A 17,204-nucleotide genomic window follows, 5' to 3' on the forward strand; every position below is an offset into this window, starting at 1 on the left:
GTGAATTTATGACAGAACATTCAAGCGATATTTAGTCTCACAATCGTTTTCAAAGTCTGCATACAATATTATACAGAATTTATAAAAATGTCTGAACTTTGCCAGAAGCAGTGCCGATCCTAGACCGTCGCTCATCCACATGCAAATAAAACTTGGCCGCCCTTTTTACAAACCTTATGGTTTAAATTTTTAAATTAATTATTTTCAAACACTTGGAAAAATCATATAAATATAGGTAGATAAAAATCAAAGACAGAAATATGTTAAAATACGTATTATATTTTTAGAAAAATGCAATCTACATTTACAATACATAGTCTTATAATCAGTAATAAGACGATATTAATAAATAAATAACAAGACGGCTATTTAAAATTTTTATTTGTTAAGCTAATTGTTTTTATATCTTAAAAGTAATGTAGAAAACTTAGCATAAGACTAAAAAAGTAAAACAGATAACTAAATGTCTTCTGATCTTTCAAAAATTTCTAACAAAATTTTTTAAATTTTCTTACAAGCGAATATATTTATAATACTTGGAAAGACTAGCGCTTCACAGATATCACGTTCAGTAGAATTAATAGCCATATTAAAAAGCCTTTTTTGTGAGATTGTTGAACTTAAATAATTTATAATCGAACATAATTTTAAAAACCTTTTTTTACCTAAAGCAACACTGATATTATCAAAAAATTCTAAGTGCTGTAGAGAAATTGTCGTATAATAGTGTGAAATCTTGACTTAATATATGATTTGAAACTTTGGCTTTAACTGGAAAATGTTGGAAAATAGATCTGGAAATTATAGTAGTTCATTGTGCGATTACATACAGTTTAAATCCCTTTCTAATTTTTCATACATATTTGAAATTTAATGTCTAAATCCATGCAACTCTTTTTTAAAATTATTGTTACCTTCTGAATAAAACATTAGTAAAATACTGAAGAATGAGAAATGGATTTCCAACAAATCGAAAGGTTCACCTACAGAATTGCCGGCAATATATAAAACTTGAAAGTATAAATCAACTTTAAAATTTTGATTAGGTTCTGTAACATAGTCATCATGTGATTCGCACTGAAACATATGAGGCTTTTTCTTTTACGAATTTCAGCAATTCTACTTCAATTTCCTGTGCTAAAATGGACGATTGATTGATGAATATGCTAAAAGCTTTCGCCCATTAAATATGCTTTTAAATTTCTTAGCACTTCGACACGTTCTGCTAAATCAATACAATATTTATTCTTTCTAGCAAATCGTGCCAAATTATTAATGAATTATTAATGAACGTATAAGTTTATGTAAACAAATTGTTTTCGATAAGATTTAGCTTTTAGTCTAGTTATACAGATCCTTTGCTTTTTGGGAAAGTTGACTTAGTGCAACGAATATGTTTTTAAGATCTGGCTTGCAATGGTCGCAATGCATTCATTCGATTTTCCCGGCGAGTATCGCTTAACAGCTCAACAAAGAGATTGGATATTTTAAAGAAACCAGTTGCGAAATTTTCTTTAACATCTAATAGTCTTTTCTGCGGACCTATATTTTTTCCGCGCATGTTGGCTCCATTATCATATCTTTGGCCCCGAATATTTTGAACATCTAGATTTAAACTAGAAAGTAGTATATATTCTAATAAAAAGTGAATAAACCTCCTCCTGTAATATCCTTAATCCGCTAAAATCCCACAAAATATTCGGAAATAGCTGATTTGAAGTTTCACATGTTTAAATATCGCATTATAAAAGTAAATATAATTTATTCAATCTGGCTGATGTCCAGTGTACAGTCTATTATGGCCGAAAAATGTTCAGAATTTTGTATTATTTTCTTAATCTGCTTTTTAGTAGAATCAGCTAAAAGTGCAATACAGTTCGTTTTGAAACTGTTGACCTACATAATGGGATATGCGGGTATTTTTATCCGTAGATTTTTGGACGTTATTTATGTGTTCAAATAAGATAAGTATCGAATTTGACTATTATTTACACCGCTTTTAAAAGTTTCCCTGCTTGTTTCGAATAGGCCTGAACTATTACTTTTAAAGGCTAAGTTATCGATAGCCAAAAATTGCACAATAACAATCATTTATTCGATAAGTTTTACCCATCGTTTCTTTTCCAGTGAGAAGAAATTTTGTTGTTCTGTATCTATTGTGCTATTTTTGCTTAGCCATATTTTCAGCTCTCAATAAAATTTAACACATTTCATGTTTCGCACTACTCTCGTATATAGAAAAATAGTCAAAGCAAAGACGCTAGTCCTTATAACCAAGATTAATAAAGTGAATATTTTCTCTTTCGGATCCTCCGATTAATTTACATGGAAAGCAAAAGACGGCCTCTAATGAAACAGAATATAAAAGCCAAGTTCGTTTTAATTTTTTACCATTTTCCAATACCTTTTAAAAGCACGAATAACTGCATTGTCTACGTTTCGCTAGTAGGAAATTTAAATTTTCACTTACAAGTTCCGTCTCAATTAAAAGTTCAATAATTCTAAAAGTTAAATTGGAAGGCCAAGTACCAGTATCATTGACAGTAAAACCGAAGCTCGTGTTTTCTCTGGATGTTCCACCATGAACCTCTGCAAAATCAAATTCTGCCATATCTACATTTGCAAATAAATCGTTCAAGAGATCCACGAAAGTTTTTTAAGATTCTCACCTCTTTCTTTTCTATAAAAAGGTCCTATTTATTCACTGACAGAGCAGCTAGTCCACTTCGAGATGGTGCTTAGCAGCCTGTTTAAGCTCTGCTAGTGATTCTAATGTTGTTTGTTGAATTACCACTATCTTGAAAAAATATGCATATTATGCATTTTATGGCATTATGTTTATGGCAAAAAATCGCCATTATGTCTCGTGGTCTTTCACTTTGTAACGTTTTCATAACACTATAGAGAAATAATACAGGGTGATTATAAAGTCCCGGACCCATTTTGATGTTTAATAACTCATAAAATAATGAAGATATAAACAAACTTATGGCATTTATTGATAGAATAACTTATATATTTTCCTTTTCAGGTTTGAATATTTTTACTTTTGTAAATATCGTCTGCGCGTGTGGTTAATTTCAGATAATTTCATTTTCCAGTCTAAATATCTGTACTTTCTTTGCAACAGATATACTAAGAAGAATAGATGATGCTGAATTTCTGAAGCTCATAATGTTCTCCGACGAAGCATCTTTTCATCTTTCTGACATTGTTAATCACCATAATGTGCGCATATGGGGATCTGAAAACCCCATGAATACCATGAGGCACAAAGGGATTCCCCAAAGTTTAATGTGTGGTGTGGACTAATGCACGACCGAGTCATTGGGCCTTTCATTTTTACAGAAAAGACGGTCTCATCAGTCGTATACTTAGACATGTTGGAAAACTTTGTATTTCCACAACTAGAAGAGCTTCAGCCACATGTCGTTTTGCAACAAGATGGTGCATCACCTCATTGGGGTACCATCGTTCGTAGTTCTTTGAATGACCATTTTACAGGAAGATGGATTGGGCGAGGAGGTCCAATTCCTTGGCTACCCAGATCACCTGATATAACGCTGCTGGACTTTTTTCTTTGGGGATTTGTAAAGGTCAACTTTTACAGGAGAAGAGTGTACATTGATGACGTAAAAGCCAGAATTACAACCGCAATAGCCTCTGTGGATGCCGACATGCTTGCCGGTACCTGACGTGAAATTGAATATCGACTTAATATTCTCCGTGCGACGAAGGGGGCACACGTGGAAGTTCATTAACAAGGGTCATGAAACCTTTTGAGTTTATCTAACCATTTATGTTATTAATTTTAATCTATCTTTATTATTTTATGACTTATTAAACATCAAAATGGATCCGGGACTTTATAAACACCTTGTATTTAAATTTTTTTTTGGTACTGATTCTCGTCCACTGTCAGTACGTGTGACAAGGTCACATTAAATTGAAATTTTTGAATTATTACAACTTTATGAAATCAGCTAAGAGACTTTGTCGTTGCCAATGCGTTTGTTGTAATACGAGCAAGCGACTCATCAGACAAGAACTCATTTCAGTTCAGTTGGTTTGATAAACAAGAGGAATTATATGGTTGGCTGTTCTTTTCAGTGTGGAATTTTCTCATTGGTTGAGAAGCTTAACTATTGGTTTAACGGTACTAGCTTATAAAATGCTTGAACTTGTTAACCTCTTGCTTTTATTTTGGTGCGTGGTTGGTTCTACTTATAAAGTTGAGCAATTCCAAAATATCCTATAAATCTCTTGATTACCAATAGTGTAACTCTAACTCTTTAATAAACAAAATCAAAAGGATACGAATCGGAGAAACTGAATATTCCTGATTTATCGGCTCTCGATAGCAGAGTTGTTATTCTTTACCCACATAACGCAATGATGACATCGCAATAGCGGGGTGTTACGCCTGTTGTGCGCCAGCAGGTCGCTTAATGGTTAGGGTATTATTTACTCATAGTTTTGTCACATTTAGCTCAGGTCTTTATATTTTTTCTACTTTGGTTGATGATCATTTCACCGCCCACGTGCTGTGCACCATTTTGCCCCCCCCACTAGGATTGATCGGCCTTGTGCGTACACATAGAGCTTGGTTTCACTTGGAGTTCATGTAGAGATTATATTATCTGTTGATTTCATTTAATGGAATTTTTTTACGTGACTTGTTAGGAGTCGTAATTTTTTCTTGTTTTTACTTAGTTGGTTGAATTTAAATACACTACAGTGCACATTGCAGAACATTGAAAATTTCACCATTTGTTCACAAAATTTCACCATTCACTCTGCATAATAAATAAATATATCTTATATTCTTTTGACTCAGCTTACTTTCTGAATAATTGTTACAAAAGCTCAGTGAACAGTTGTTCATTTGTATTCATACGTGTAATGCAAACGCTGAACAATAGGAGTTTGACCCTGGCTTTTGATGAACAGACTGGCTGCATGAACATTTTTATGATTTGTCTATTTTATGGTCCTCCACGAAGCATTCCGCCTCTTAACCAAGTACATGTAGTGTGTTTTGCTATAATCTAATTAATTCAATGTAATCTTTTCTCGGGAGTGCTATATAAGTTTGTACAAACATGTATCGTTATAAAAATGGCTCGCCAACAATCGAGAGTTAAAATCTCTGAACACTGGAAGTATGGCTGGTAGAATCACCTGGGCTGGTAGTAACACTGGTAGAATCACCTGGGCTGTATGGAAATTTTTATGGGTTTCTTCATGTGTAGCGTAGTCACGAGCCAGTTTCCTCTGAAAACACCTCTATTATGTCATCCTTTCCTTTAGACAAGTAACCCTCGTATACGTTGCTGCAATCTAAATAATTCAATGCGATCATTATAAAAATGATTGAATTAAGTTGAATATTAGTAAATACGAAGAAGTCACTAGATTGTTAATCACTGTTACTCTCAACGGCGCATTATTCTGCTTGACAATAAATGTGCGATATTTTTAATTTTAGTCCGATAGCATATGAATTCCACTGAATATGGTTTAGAATGATTTTTTTTTAAATTTAAGCTCTCGAGACTATGTGCATAAAATTCCTCTGAGTTTCAAATGAAGGGCTTTCGAGAGATTATTTGAAAGTGTATCAGATAGTCTAATATTTCGCCTCATTTTCTTTTATTTAAATGTGATACTGATTTTCTTTTTACTTTAAATTTCGAAATAAGTAGCATATTTTACATAAAGGATCAATATAGACGATTTAATACTTAACGTTTCAAATGAGCAGCCCAAGATTCGTGGTAGTAAGGATTATAAACCTAAACTGAAATGCTGTATAAACTTCCCATTTTTCATTTATTCTCTTAGTAAACTTTAGATATTGACTATATATATAAAATTAGGATATGAATATGACTAAAGTAAAAGTTGTTCATAATTTAACCATATCACATAAAGGATTTTCCTAGCTTTACTTATTCTTTCCATTTCCATTTGCGCAAATATTTTCGGATATTGATGGAAAAATTATAAAAGTTAAATTTCTAGAGAATGTTATGAGTAACATTCAGCGCAGATTAAATGATAAAAAAAGAACAAAGTTTATGAAAGAGAACAGGCTGTAAAAGAACAAGTTTATTTAAAGATTATTAAAAATTCACGTACTGGGAAAAAATGTTGTTACTGAATGATTGAAAAAAGCAGTTACATTCTGAAAAGTTGTGCTACATATTCTTCTTGTTTACGAGGTCAGTATGTGCTGGAAATTAATGAACGAAATTTTAAATCTTTATTCTTCCAAAATTCTTTTCATTGTCTTCTGTTATATAGAATACAAATTTCTTGGGAAATATCATAATTATTTACCTATGCTAAGATTATATCACCAAAAAAATTGTGATATAATGAAAACCATTTCTATTAATTAGAAATTTAATTTAATTAATTAAATTAGAAATTAATTAATTTCTATTAATTAGAAATATTTCTATTAATTGAAAACCATTTCTATTAGAACCAGAAAAACTGATTTATATTTTTTGTATCGCAATTTATTTTTATTTATAAAATTTCAGATTATATATCCCTATAGTTAGGTAAACTATGGTATGATAGTAAAGTAAAATTACATAAAGTATAGAAACATATAACAAATATAAATAATTTACATATAAAAACAAGAGGCTGAATTATTTATTCATAAAAATGTAAAGTCCACACTGTATAATTCATAAATATGGTTATGAATATACAGACTATATATATTGAGACATAATATTTAACCAGTTACTCATGTGACGCACTCTTATGTTTCTCTAATTTTAATAATTATCACCTTTTCAAACAGAAAAACCTTTCAATTTTGTAACCAGTTTTAGGAAAACTATATGTTTTAATATAAAGAGCATACATAACATGTTGAGTTCGATATAAACAACATTGATATGTTGAGTTAGTATAACCAGCATTCATACCATATTGGGTTGATGTAAAAAGCTTTAGTATTATGTCACTTTCTAATACTAGATGTTCTAGACGTTTCTCATACTAGTATTAAACTTGTAAGGTTTAATACTAATTTTATAAAAGTTAAGTTTATACGACTTTCCTATCTCTTCTAGCTTCAGCTTACAGTTCTTTACCAGAATGAGTTTTTAGAATCGCATTAAATGCAAATGAGAAGGAGTAAGAATTTAAGTCAAAGTTCCACTGACTTCGGGAGAGGGAATTAGGATTTCTGAATAGTGCGCGTTCGCCTTTTGGCTACGTCTCTCTAACTGTTACTATGCTCGGCCGTATTAAGTGCTTTTGGATAACTTCGCCAGCCAATTTAATATTACGGGCCAACTTGTTTAGAATTTGTGTTAGCTTCGGCTAAATAAAAGAATACAAACAAAATAGCAAATGAATAGATACATACGAAATCTTAATTCATATGTATCTATTCATTTATGACTTTCGTTATTCATATTGCTCGTTTACTTCTTATTTATAATTAACAGCACATTTGTTTTCAGTCAGTGTTAACTCATATTTTATATCATTATTTATATATAATAGGTGGACCGGAAAGTAATGTCGTTTCTGCGCATGTCGACAATGACATGCTAAGGGCAGAAGTGGAAGCAAATCCGTGTCAAACACTCTTAACCAACCTTGGTCGACCCTCCAAGAACATTTAAAGCAGAATGGAAAAATAAGCAAAGCAGGTGTTTGAGTCCCCCATAGTCTGTCCGAAAAGAACAAAGCCAACGTATCCATCACACGCAACGTATTGCTTCAACGGCACCATACAGAACCGTTTTTTGATTGTTTGATTAGTGGTCAAACTGAAAACAATAAGTCCTATATGATAATCCAAAACTCAAAAGGCAGTTTTAATAGGGTTACAAAGGGTTTACATCCCGAAAAGGCGCTTCTGGGTGTTTGATGGAGTATTCGCGAAATTGTTCATTTTGAATTGTTCAAACCTGGACAAACTGTTAATGCAGAACAATTGGATGGAGTGAACCAATATTTAATCGAAAAATATCAATTGTCAACAGAAAAGGCTTGATTCTGCAACACGACAATGTAAGACCGCACTGTGCAAGACACACACAGGAAAAATTTAATGAATTTGGGTGGGAGGTACTGCCATACTCACCCACCATACTCGGCCGATATCGCAGCATTGGATTTCCATTTATTCGGATCCCTGCAACATTTTCTTAGTGGCAAAAAATTTGAACATTTGGATAATGTCCAAAATGTTCTCTTGAGATATTTTACTCAAAAACCAATTGATTTTTATCAGTCCGGGATTGAAAATCTGCCCATTAGATGGCAAAAGATTGTTGATAACGAGGGTGATTATATTATTGATTAAAAAGAAAAACTTGTTAAAAATGTATTCGTTTGAATTTAATGTAAGAAAGCGACATTACGTTCCGGTCCTCCTATTATTTCTTTTGTCTATACTAATTAATTTAAAAAGGCTAAATAAGGAAAGAATATATTTAATACATAAAAGTTACGTAAGTACTTGACGCAAAGTGCAAGCTAATGCTGCTTGTTCTGAAGTCGGATAGTGACCTGCACCAGCATATGATGCCTTCAAGTTAGTAAATAAAGGTCACTCAATAAAGATACAACAAATAAATTCTAGCTCTGAGGTATTGTGTGAGAATTTCAGAATTCAGTCCAATGCATCTTTAGCATGAAACAAGCCATGAAATTAATCTGCCTGCCGTCTAGCAATAACTGTTAACTTTAATTCATCTGTTAAATTATATACATATCGATATTAGAGATTTTAACGCCTGAAGGTGTTTTTCTGATACAAAGCTAAAACTCTGAAAAGATTGCTTTAATGTTAAAATTAAATTACAAGTACTGATAGAAATGCAATTTTAGCGTGTTGTATACTGATTCAGCGAAACAGTTATCATACTATGTTTCACGGACTTCCTGTTTTTAAAAACTGCGATTTTTCACTTTATTATGTAATTTATAGAAATTAGACAGACAACATTTTATTTATTAAGGTTATGAACATATTTTAATATTCGTAAGAATCTAAATGTTTTGTTTGTAGTGCAATAAATAGAAATTCTATTTCTACCAGTAAAATGCCTGATAAATTGCATTTTTCGCGACAGAATACTTTAGTTGTGGTTAAACTTTTTAAATTAAATTTAAAAATTAATTCGGAACAACTGCTTGCTTGAAAGTTTTCTGTGTAAAATTTTTGCATGTTTATATGTGACAAGTAATATCATTTTGCAGAGAGTACTTACTGGTGCTATGAATGTGATTCGTGGACAGATCCACGATGCAAGGATCCTTTCAATTCAACAGCCCATCCCAATGATTTGCCCCCTCTCAAACAGTGCGAGGGATGTTGTGTCAAAATCGTCATGTACGCAGCAACACGTACGTATTCATTTATATTTTATTACCTATATTTTAAAGTTATAATACTTGTATAATTAGCCGCAGGAGATTAATTAAATTAATTAATTAAATTAAAAAGTATTCTGATTGTGACATTAAATATGAACGCTTGGCTGGCCTTTTTAAACGGACGTTGCTTTTTATTGTAAAATTGAAGACGCTGTGACAAATGAAGACATATTTACCGAAATGTATTTGTTTTTAATTTTTATAAAATTTTATAAAAATAGGACAAATTAAATGAATTCTTAATTTCACCAAGTATTTCATGTGATATTAAATGCCTTTAAAGCAATAGTTTTTCAAAGTATTGATGGGAGGAGATTCTAGGTGGGCTGCGAAAAATTTTACCTTTTTATATTAGTGTGTTGTGCATTAACCCAGCTAAGGAGCTTTTAATGCGATGTACTCTTTCTAGCGCAGTTTCTTTAAATAATCATTCGTCAAAGCAACTATGAAATCTTTATTTAACAAATGAGCGAGAGTTACTTAACTTAAGCAGAACAACTACATTAACAGTCTTCACAGACATTTAAAATTGAAGATGTTGAAAAAGAACTTACAATAGACTCATTCATAAGTCATTAATATGTTCATGCTTATCTATTAGGCAGTAGTTGTAGGAGTTATAACCCAAGACGGAAGGTAACATAGCTGAAAGAGGAAAACTGAGTACGTTAATATTCTGGCTGAGGTCAAGGCATAGGCCGAATTTTCTCTCGCTAGTATATAGCTAGCACACGTTTGATTTCTTCTTTCCGTTTCATTATGCAAAGGCGACACTAATTTATTCTAAATTGCCTCTCGTTTGCTAATAAAATTCATAACAATTGAAATTGATTCCTGCAAAACTGAAGTTTACAAATTGGTTTAGTTGTAATATCCGCAGCCGTTTGCTCAGTTGAAAGATAGGATAGTTTTACAATATTTTTACAATGCAAGTGGCATATATGATGAAATTTTGTGTCAATGTCTTTTGTATGCAAACTATATATGCTTTTTAGATTCTGCAAACTTTATTATTAACTAATTGTCTTCAGAAGCTTTTATCGGTAAAATTTGAGGTACATTAAAATATTCTGCTAGCTTTAACAGCCAGAATAATTCTTGCATAGCTTGCGTAAGTGCAACATATTCAGCTTCCGCTGAGGATAAAGAGACACACGTTTGTTATCTCGAATACCACAAAATATAATTCTTGCCTAATAAAATGGATTTCCTGTTTTCAATATTTTATCTCCAATCAGCATCTGAAAAACCTGTAAGATTAAGTTCTTCAGACGAAATATGTGGAGATAGATATTTTGTTGCAATTAAATATTTAATGATTCTTTTTACTTTTCCGTCCCTTTGACGTGGATTATTACATTTTCCGCTAAATCTATGTGTTGAAACTGCGATATCTGCTCTTGTGATAGACGATATATAAAAGACTTCCGATAGCTTGGCGAAATTTATCATTTGAAGATGGAAGATTTTCTTCTTTGTTTAGACTAAAATAATTTGTTTCTTTTTCTATACTAGTAGGTTTAGCTTCTTCAAATTGAAATAGTTTGTCTGTTTTATTTGTTTATGGCAAGTTTGTCTGTTTTATTTTACTGAGATAAAAGATAACTTCCATCTTCTTTTCGATTTATTTCCAGGCCTAAGAAATATTTAGCTTCACCAAGATGTGTTGCATGATAGCGTTTCTTTTAATCGTAATTACTTGAAAAAATAGTCCTTCTTATTTAGAACTTATTAAAATATCATCAACATACACAATTATATTAATTCTTTAAATACGATTTTCTTTTGTGAAAAGACACGGATATACTTTGCGTTGACTGAACCCAATGTTTTTGAGTGTATTTTCAATTTCTGCATTCCACCACGTAACCGAATGTTTGAGACAACAAATCAACTTTTATAATATATGAACTTTATTTCCTTCTTCCGGAATTAGGAATCTTTCCGTTTTTCCCATGTATTGTTGCGTTATTTTCCTTCTGATACCAGTTGTTGCGTTTTTCTCTTCACGTTTGTACGAGGTTCGTGTGGATTTGGAGTGAATAACGACGACACTTGATGAAGTATCGAAACACACGTTATTTGCCAGTATTGTCAGGACAGCTCCAAAACACGTTTTACAGTCATCGATGAACTACTATAAACACGCTGACAGGATCAGCGACACAGCCTTCAGGTTATCAAGCTATCACGGTGGAGACAGCTTCACTGCAAAGCACCAGAGTGCAGCTTTCGACTCTGCTGGGTCGTTCTCGGAACTCCACGTACTCTCCAGACTCTCCACGCTACAACTCGCGATGCACTCGACGACACACAGAGCACGGCTCCCGACTCTTCGGTTCAGTCCTTCCCGGAGCTCAACACGCTCGCTCGACGATGCACTAACCGTGATACATTAAGAGACTCCTTCGGTGCACTCGACGGCCCATTCGGCACTCGTTGCCCGGCTGTCAACTCGATCGACTCCGCACAGACTGACTAACTCGAGACCAACTATCTCGCACTCAACGAGGCACACACACACTAACTGACTGCGGACCAGCAGGGTTTATATAGCTTTCGGCTTGTGTTCGAGAACATTCTGGGCTAAACCAGTAAGAATTCGTTCCAGAAGGTTCTCCAACCGTCCATGATATATCGTCAATTTTGTCGCCAAATAGGCAATTTCTCCCCAAATGTGGCAACCCTGCCTTCCTTTGCCATTTATGGCAACAGTAAAACTGCTTTGCGGGGAAGCCATCTCACAGCGCCTTGACATTCCGTAACAGTATGTTTCTTCATTAAACTTGCCATGCAGAAATGCTGGCTTTAACGTCTAGTTGATGAATGTTTGCATTATTATACGCTGCTTATGTTAAGAAAACTCTGAATTGCATTGGGTTTCACTACTGGTGAAATTGTTTCATCAAAATCATTCCCTTATTTTTAAATAAATTCTTTGGCTCCTGATCTTGCTTTGTATTTTATCTTCTTACTAGTTTCATTATATTTGGTTTTAAACACTTATTTGCCGCTTACTGCACGTTTTCCTGGTGGTAAATCTGCAAGTTGATAGGTTTGGTATTCTTTTAGAGAATTTATTTCTTCTCCCATCACTTAATCCAAGCTTCTTTAATCTCATTTGGGTAAGCTTAGAATTTCTTCAGAGATTTCTGGATTTTATTTCGAGATAATATTGATCCTTCGTCTTCTGCTTTATGAGAGTGTGCGGTGGAAGGAATCACGTAGTTGCTTGCAAAGAGTATTTATACTAAGTATGATGCACAAGTACGGATAATCTGTGATCGCTTAATTTAGCTGTTCTTCTAGAAACTCCGCCGAGTGATATTTCTTCATTACTTTGCCAAGTACTGAAATGAATTAATTCTGAATCATCAGTACAGTTTTCTACTAGTTTGCCAGATATAGGCGCGTTCGGAAAATTTAACAGTTCTACTGAATATTATTTTCCTTCCAACTGAAGTCCTGTACTTCGTAACTTTTCTTCGTAGCTCTTTATTGATTAAGACGGAAGGTAACAGATAAAAGTTCAAAAGCGAGTAACCAATACCCTTGCTCAGATACAAGGCATAAATTGAATTCTCTCTCACCAATGTATAGCTTGTCCCACGTTCGATTACCACTACTACTTTCATTGTAAAAAAGATATATTAATTTATTCTGACACTTTATCATCCTATTTGATTTCTTTTACTTATTCTGTAATATATATATTATGTATAAATGAATATATAAAAAGTGAAAAGTAGTTCAAAATCTAATTTAGTTGCACTCTGAAAGCAGCAATAAGCGATGATAATAATGCAAAATAAATTAAAATTGAAAAATATTTTTAAATGCATCCGTGCCGTATTTCATTCGGAACAAATCGTATGCAAAAAACAAACAACCAAAAGCACAGTCGCAAACATCATGAAGGCTAAAAAATGTCAAAACTATAAACGAAAGAGGAAAAAAGAAATTTAGAAATTTACTCTTTCGCTGCATCGTCCTCAGGGAGTTAGTGAAGTAAGCGAAGTCTGCTTCAATATAAAATAATTACTTATGTTAGATTTTTAAGTTTTTTTGTGCTATTTTGATGCTATAATTTTGCAAAATATTATTCTAGCCTATAGATTTCAAATTTTTATGTTATTAATTTTTATGTTTTGGATTGCTTGTATTTATTCGTTTTGTTTTTGCGACTCGATCTGTTCAAAATAATTTTTTTAAAAAAATTCTTGAGCATTTTTATGATTTTGGATTTTATGCACTACTAATTTCGGCTACATACGTATTTTATGCACTACTAACTACGAATTGTAAGGGTTGTATGGATAAAGATACGGATTACTTTGACTAATTTTCTGAGATTATTTTAAATATTAAACTTTTATTTGCGTCTTTTAAAGTTCAGAAACAGGCTGATTTGTGTTTTGCTTTCGTTGATGACTGATGACGATGTAGCGAAAGGGAAAAGATGTAAACTTCTAAATTTGCTCTTTTCCCTTTCTAATAATTAATAATTTCTTTCGTATTTTACATATTATATATATACATAAATTAGGACCTAAAAGAATAAAATCTAGAGCTTAAGCTGCGTAGTCTGAAAATTTAATTTTACAAGATACAGTTTTCACTAGAAATGATTATACAATAGTTTATTTTCACTTTCCAGGATAGTATGATCTTTTTCTAGTTAAACGTGTACTAAACAAAATTAATATATAGTTAATATATATATATATATTACATTCCTTACATATACATTTATATATACATGTAGTATTTTAATTGCGAAGAAGGAGTCCGGTACTTTTAACTTGTGGCTATAGACATATCTGAATGGAAAGGCATACAGACGACGATGACAAAATTGGATTTCGATGACTCACCAATCGTTATTTTCACAAATATCAAATCATCTTGTTAGGAATTTATACAATCATAGTTAAATACGATAAATTTTATGTGCACGCATTTTAAAAGTACGACGTAAGCATTTTAGACAGGACAGCGTAAGCGGCGCCGAGTTGTTTGCATGGCAGAGTCAGGAAAAGGAATCACGTAGTTGCTTGCAAAGAGTATTTATACTAAGTATGATGCACAAGTACGGATAATCTGTGATTGCTTAATTTTAGGTTGTTATGTAACATGGAATGATCTCGAATTTGGGAGAACAGATGCATTTAGGGAGGAGAACACCAAATTTAGAGTAGTTATTTTTGAGGTCGCCAATGAATTCTTAAAGCAGCGTATTTTATTATACCTTATATATATATATATATATGTAAGGGAAACAAGAAAAAGACGTAGCAATGTTGATGGCGTAGCACACAGATCCATATTGAAGAGAAAGAATTCTGATTGCGTAGAACACTAAAATGTTGAATCCGTAATGACTAGGAGACTTGGCAGCCGAGGAAGATTAAATATTCATTTTTTTATTTCTGTAATGACTAGGAGACTTGGCAGCCGAGGAAGATTAAATATTCATTTTTTTATTTCTATTGACATTTGTGGATACAATCCAGTTGGCACTCTAATAGTGCCTACTCAACATTTATATGTAAGATAAAAAATACTTAAAAATAGATTTATAATTTAGTAATAGCCTCTTAATTCCTCTTTTTTAATTTAGTTGTTTCCTCTTTTTTCTAAAATTTATTTTCTCTTTATACTATTGTAGCTTCTGCGTATCTTCCTACCGTTTCCTCTGTGCTCCCTTCCTGTCCCAATAGTATTGAAAATGTAAATGTTCTTGAATAGGCACAATTAGAGTCAAGTAATTGTGGCCACAAATGTCAATTTAAATAAAAATGGAAGTTAATCTGCCTCGATTGCCAAGTTTGTTAGTCATTACGAATTCAACATTTTAGCATTCTACGCAATCAGAATTCTTCCTCGTTAATATAGACCTACGTTCTATGGCATCAACATTTGCTACATCTTTTACTGTATTTCTGTGTTTCTGTATCTCAGTACTTTAAATTTGTTTTGCACTTCAATACTTCTAAAATTGTTTTCATCATATATATATAATTGCAGTTACGAATATATATTTATGCATTAGCATTACATATACATATATAACTAATTAAAGTAAAAAGAACAAACATTAAAAAAACTTTTCATTCAATCATCATTTCATTGTTTCTAATTATGTATGTTTGCATACAATTAATTACCTTAATTTCTTTTAGCGAACTCTTTTTTCTTTCGTAGTAGCTTTGTACTACTATGAAAGGAAAAATATATTAAGTTTGAGAAATACTAATTTAGTGTGTTTGAAATATTTTGTGACATAACGAGAGCTCGAAGGTCACTATGCTTGATAGAGCATTTCCAATGAGAAGACATACTGCCAATGAGAATGCTGAGAAAGCAGTTGCAAGCCAAACACAGTATTAATCAAATTTCGTCTCACCGTAGTACCGTATTAATCAAATTTCATCTCAAACATCTGTCATCGTCCTAGATAGCCATTGTGCGGGGACGATGCTTTGTTTATTTATAGAGTAGAAATTCCATATACTTATAGAAGAATGTGTATTTTCTCATCAACATGAAGCGATAAATTACTGCAGAGTGTTTCACATGGATGTCCCATAATTTAAATACATAATTTTCTCGAACTTTTCAATAAACTGCAGAAAAACGTGAGCAATGAAGACGTTAACAAGGGGAGAATGCTCTCTGTTAACTCTCTATAAACTGTTTTACTTGTTTCAGTTTTAAAATAATTGTTATAATTTTCATATTGTTTGCTCATACTCTTTTATCTATAAATAGTTTTCTTGTTTTTAGGCGCGTCCACAGATGTTAATTTATCGTAAAAATGTACAGAAGAATTTTTGACGCTACGTACATTCGGTATTTAGGATGTGACTAAAATATTTAGCCAAAGGGGAAAACGTGATGACTTAGCTGAAGTTTTTCCCATGAGGATACGGAAGAATAACCGTAACCAGGTGTTACAGGAGAGGAAAGGATTTGTGACATCACGCAAGTAGGAACGATCATATGCCGGAGTATGGGGCCGCAGTGCTCTGGTTTGCCTCTAATCAGATGATGTATTTTTGATAGTCGTACTACCAAAAAATGATCTTTCAGAAGTAAATGGAAGTTGAAGTTATAGTAAGGTGATCTCCATATATGGAGCAAATTGCTTCCTATGAAACACTATGTCAATTTAAACTATTACTATAATTGACGAGACCTTCAAGGTTGAGAAACTTGCTGAGCGATGTAAAACTTGACCAATCAACCGCAATTTTTGCACTTGAAATCCTGGACAAAATGGATGAATGCATGAAGGATAGTTATAGGGTGAATTTCTCAGCTGAAACACTATTTCACTTATTAAACCGATCTGTTATCCAATTATTGGTGAATATAGGCTGCGCGCCGCATTATTTTGCAAGGTTATTCTTCGGTGTTATGTCATGAACCTATTTCTTTTCCCTTATTTTAGCCCATAATCTATTTTCTCATGGAATAGAATGAGAAAGAACTACACAGTTTTAAATCAATTGATTACAATCTCTTTACTTTAAGAAGGTCTGTATCTCAAAATGCATTAAGTGTTCCTTATATACATGTCTAGATAATCCTTGGAATTAGGATTATCTAGACATGTATATAAAAAGGTAAGACTTCCAGAAAATTTTTATTAGCAAGCAGTAAATGCGTAGAGGGATCCACAAAATCAGGAATCGGGCTCCTAAAAGTAATATCATAATATGGCATTGCTCTGTGTAAGATTAGCATTGCATTGTAAATTGGCATTGCATTGTAAAAATTGG

At 32.6% G+C, this 17,204-nt stretch overlaps 1 protein-coding gene across 1 annotated transcript in view; it reads left to right on the forward strand.

Annotated features, from left to right (window-relative positions):
• Positions 1-17,204, forward strand: part of LOC118187393 (UPAR/Ly6 domain-containing protein qvr-like) — a 143,897-nt gene that overhangs the window by 109,268 nt on the left and 17,425 nt on the right. Inside the window, exon 3 of the mRNA XM_035357604.2 lies at positions 9,244-9,390. Within this exon, the coding sequence (XP_035213495.1) occupies positions 9,244-9,390 (147 nt within the window). The remainder of the gene's footprint in view (positions 1-9,243; positions 9,391-17,204) is intronic.

The sequence above is a fragment of the Stegodyphus dumicola genome, chromosome 6 (genome assembly GCF_044657685.1).
Source record: "Stegodyphus dumicola isolate Sdum_Otavi_A_Nest chromosome 6, ASM4465768v1".
Lineage (NCBI taxonomy): Eukaryota > Metazoa > Arthropoda > Arachnida > Araneae > Eresidae > Stegodyphus > Stegodyphus dumicola.